At 33.3% G+C, this 3,719-nt stretch overlaps 1 protein-coding gene across 1 annotated transcript; it reads right to left on the minus strand.

Moving 5' to 3' along the window:
• Positions 1-221: 221 nt before the first annotated feature.
• On the minus strand, positions 222-1,320 carry LOC114881236 (UDP-N-acetylmuramoyl-tripeptide--D-alanyl-D-alanine ligase-like). The gene is given in 2 exon segments (XM_029197961.1): positions 222-596; positions 598-1,320. Coding segments are annotated over 2 exon segments (1,098 nt in total).
• Between the last annotated feature and the right edge of the window lie 2,399 nt (positions 1,321-3,719).

Raw genomic sequence — 3,719 nt, forward strand, 5'->3', positions numbered from 1 at the left:
ATTGCCTTTAAATATTGATATTTATCCCAAATTGCCACACAATTTTAAACAAGCAGCTTTTTCCTAATTACGAGTGAATATCTTTATTAAATATCCTTCTGCTGCCAAGCGTCTTACGATGTGTTTCCCTATAAACCCTGTTCCACCAAAAATAATTATACGTTTTGTCACGATTAAAGTTCCTAATAATTTGTTACTGTAAATTAATACAATGATTTTGCTTAATATTCTATTATGAATTCCCGTACAATAAGATCCATTTTCATTCCTCGTGAGCCTTTAACTAGAATTGCGTCATTATTCTGAATAATGTTAGCTAAATCACTTTTCAATTGATTAGAATCATTAAAATGCGCACCTCTTATATTATCTGGCAAAATCTCATGCAATTCTAACATTTTACCAACTGTATAAATTTTATCTATATTATTTTCTGTGACAATCTTAACCAAATTTGTATGAAATTCTATGCTTTTATCACCAAGTTCCAATATATCACTAAGCAAAGCCATTTTTCTTTGAGTAGAATATGTACTCAAAGTTTTTATTGCAGTTTTTATCGAAACATGGCTGGCGTTATAGGAGTCATCAATTAAATGTATATATGTATTTTCTATTGTATTTGACCTTATAAATATTGCCTCTACTTTTCGTTACACTAAAATTCTTAAGTGCAAGTGGTAATTTTGATAAATTAAGTCCGAGGCTTTTCACAACTGCTGCAACAGCAAGTAGCGAACAAGCAAAATGCTCAACTTGCACACGTAAATTACAGTTTATAGTTTGATTATTATTTAGTCTTATTCTTAAATTTAACCCGTCATCGTTTCTTATTATGTCTAATAAGCAAACTTCAGCATTTTTATCTTTACCGAGGCTTATTACATTTCTATTGGCGCGTGATGAGAGATAATCATAATATTTATTACCTCTGTTCAAGACTAAAGTACTGTTATTTTTCGTACCATACAAAATTTCTAACTTCGCTTGTGCAACGTCAAATAATGATAAAAATTTTTCAGTATGTGCAGATTTGATGTTGGTAATAACTGCAATATTCGGATTACTAATCTTTGATAATTCTTTTATTTCACCAACTTTATTCATTCCCATTTCAAGGATTAAGTACTAGCAGTTTTTTGGAGTTTCATGCAAAAAATTATGGCCATCAAAATTCTTTCCCTTGAGGGCAATAAATAAATCACCTTTCTTTATGCTTCTTGTGTCCGTTGAAATATTTGAGCTATGTATCCAATTACAACCATTTATATTTGTTCCGCCAGTTGCATTAATGACATTATTTGTGTTCCATTTAAACATAATTTAGAGAGTATTCTTTATAATAAATTGAACAATAGAAGTAGCGAAAATACGACATGTTTTAGATAATGTACAATGTACAATGTTGCAATCACTATAATTCTATCTTATAATGGATGTAGAAGTTTAAATTTTTTCGTCTATAATTAAAATGTATTTAGTTGTAGAAAGTACCTTGGAGGTGTGTATGCTAAAAAACGACCAAAATGGAGAATCTACTTCTATACTAGCTAAAGTTGGTAATGCAGCTTCGGGAGTAGGAAGTTTTCTGGGTGGAGGTGTAAAAGTCCTAGCCAAGGGTGCAGTATACCCTACATATATGGCCAAAGAATTGGTTTAAGTCCTGGGATGAAATGCGGCACGACATAAAAAATGGCGGGCGTTCTATTATTGGCAACCCACTTAAAGATACGACCCACCCATAAAAACCACACAGGCTAGTGAAGATCTTGGTGTACAAATCACAAAACAAGAGAAAGGTAAGGTAAGTTTTTTAGCATCAAGAAATCTGACGGGAAATATACCTTATTTGAGCCCAGAGCAATTAAATCAGATAGAAACAGGTTTGCCAAATATAACTATTTTTAGAGAAGAAAACAAAATTGTAATTGAAGTTGATGTTAAAAAAATAATTGAAGACATTAAAACTGACTCTAAAAATAAAGGAAAGAGTCCAGAGGAGATAAAAAAGCTTGCTCTTCAAGAAATTGCTGATAGCAATTCATGTAATTTTAGATCACAATTAAATCAAATTTTACTATTAAAAAGCAAATAGTTATTAAAGGATACCATAGGTATACGGATTACGCGCAGTTACGGCACTGGCGCGGCGAGGTAGGGATACAATGGTCGCCTGGCGGCAACGCGTCGTATTCACGTTGTCGATGGATATTTTCTTTATTTAATCCAACACCAAACCATACCGATGCTTTCTGTGAACGGTTTCTTCATCAGAAATGTTCATAGAATGCAATCCTGTATAGTAAATTCCTGCTAGATAAAAGATTTTTCATAAAAATACAAACATAGCGCGTACAAACTACCGACGGCATCTCTTTTTCAAACTTTGACAAGCACTTACAAATATTAAAAATCATCAAAAAATATAATCGTTCATACAGACGTATAGAGGAAAGTCTCCTCTATCTTTTGATATAAACCTGAACTTCCTCGCGTTTTTAGTTTTCATGTAATACTGCATTTTTTCCCACAACTACACGTTTTCACAAAAATTCCTGTTTCTCAAAAACTGTACGTATAGGAGCAAAACGGTTTGCAGATTCATAATCAGTGAACAAAAGCCTATAAGAATCACGTAATGGATATTACAGATCAAAAATCGTGTTGCACCGTGTTATTGTAGATATAAGGTACAAAATGTAAAGCATAACACTTCAAATCAGCGTAAGTACAAGGATGCATTTCTATTAGAATTAAATAATGTACAATTAGATGACTCTTGGCTAATAGATAGCGGTGCTACTCATCACATATGTAAACACAAACGTTGGTTCTCAAATTATAGGCCTATAACATGCGAGACAATTTATTCAGCTGATGGTGATTCTGTTAATAATCTTAAAGCAATAGGTATAGGCGACATTGTGATAGAAACATATGTAAATCAGAACGTATTTAGTATAACTTTACACGACGTATATCATGTTCCTAATGTTAGAAGAAACTTATTATCAGTATCTCAAATAGAATGTAAGCAAAAGCGTTTGATTATAGATAATCACAGGCTAAGAATAGTGAATAAGAAAACTAACATGATAGTGGGGGAGGCTATTTGTAGGAACGGATTATACATTGTCAGGGCAAAAGTTGTGGAGAATTGTGCAAGCCGGGTTGAGATGCACGTTGCTGGTGATAAATTAGAAGAAAGCGATAAATGGCACCAAAGATTTTGCCACGTAAGTATGCGAAGTATTCAAGAATTAGCAAGCAAAGGGCTGGTTAGAGGATTAGAGAAAGTTAATATAAAAGATGTACACTGCAATAGTTGTAGCTTTAGTAAATCTATAAAAGCGCCATGTAAAAGTATTGGAGGAAGACAAACTAAAGCGGTATTAGAGTTGGTACACTCGGATTTGTGCGGACCTTTACCAGTGAAATCCTTGGGCGGTTCGAGATATTTCCTCACACTCACGGATGATTATTCAAGAAAAATCACTGTATTCACGTTGAAGAGTAAAGATGAAGTAGTAAAATATATAAAGAAATATATAGCTAGAGTTGAGAGAGAAACAGATAGAAAAGTAAAACGAATAAGGACGGATAACGGCTTGGAATTTTGCAATAAGGAGCTAATGACATTGTTTGATGGTATCGGAATTAGACACGAACGTACGAATGCGTACACGCCTCAGATGAACGGAGTAGCTGAGAGAGTAAAT

This window comes from Osmia bicornis, chromosome 13 (assembly GCF_907164935.1).
Source record: "Osmia bicornis bicornis chromosome 13, iOsmBic2.1, whole genome shotgun sequence".
Classification (NCBI taxonomy): domain Eukaryota; kingdom Metazoa; phylum Arthropoda; class Insecta; order Hymenoptera; family Megachilidae; genus Osmia; species Osmia bicornis.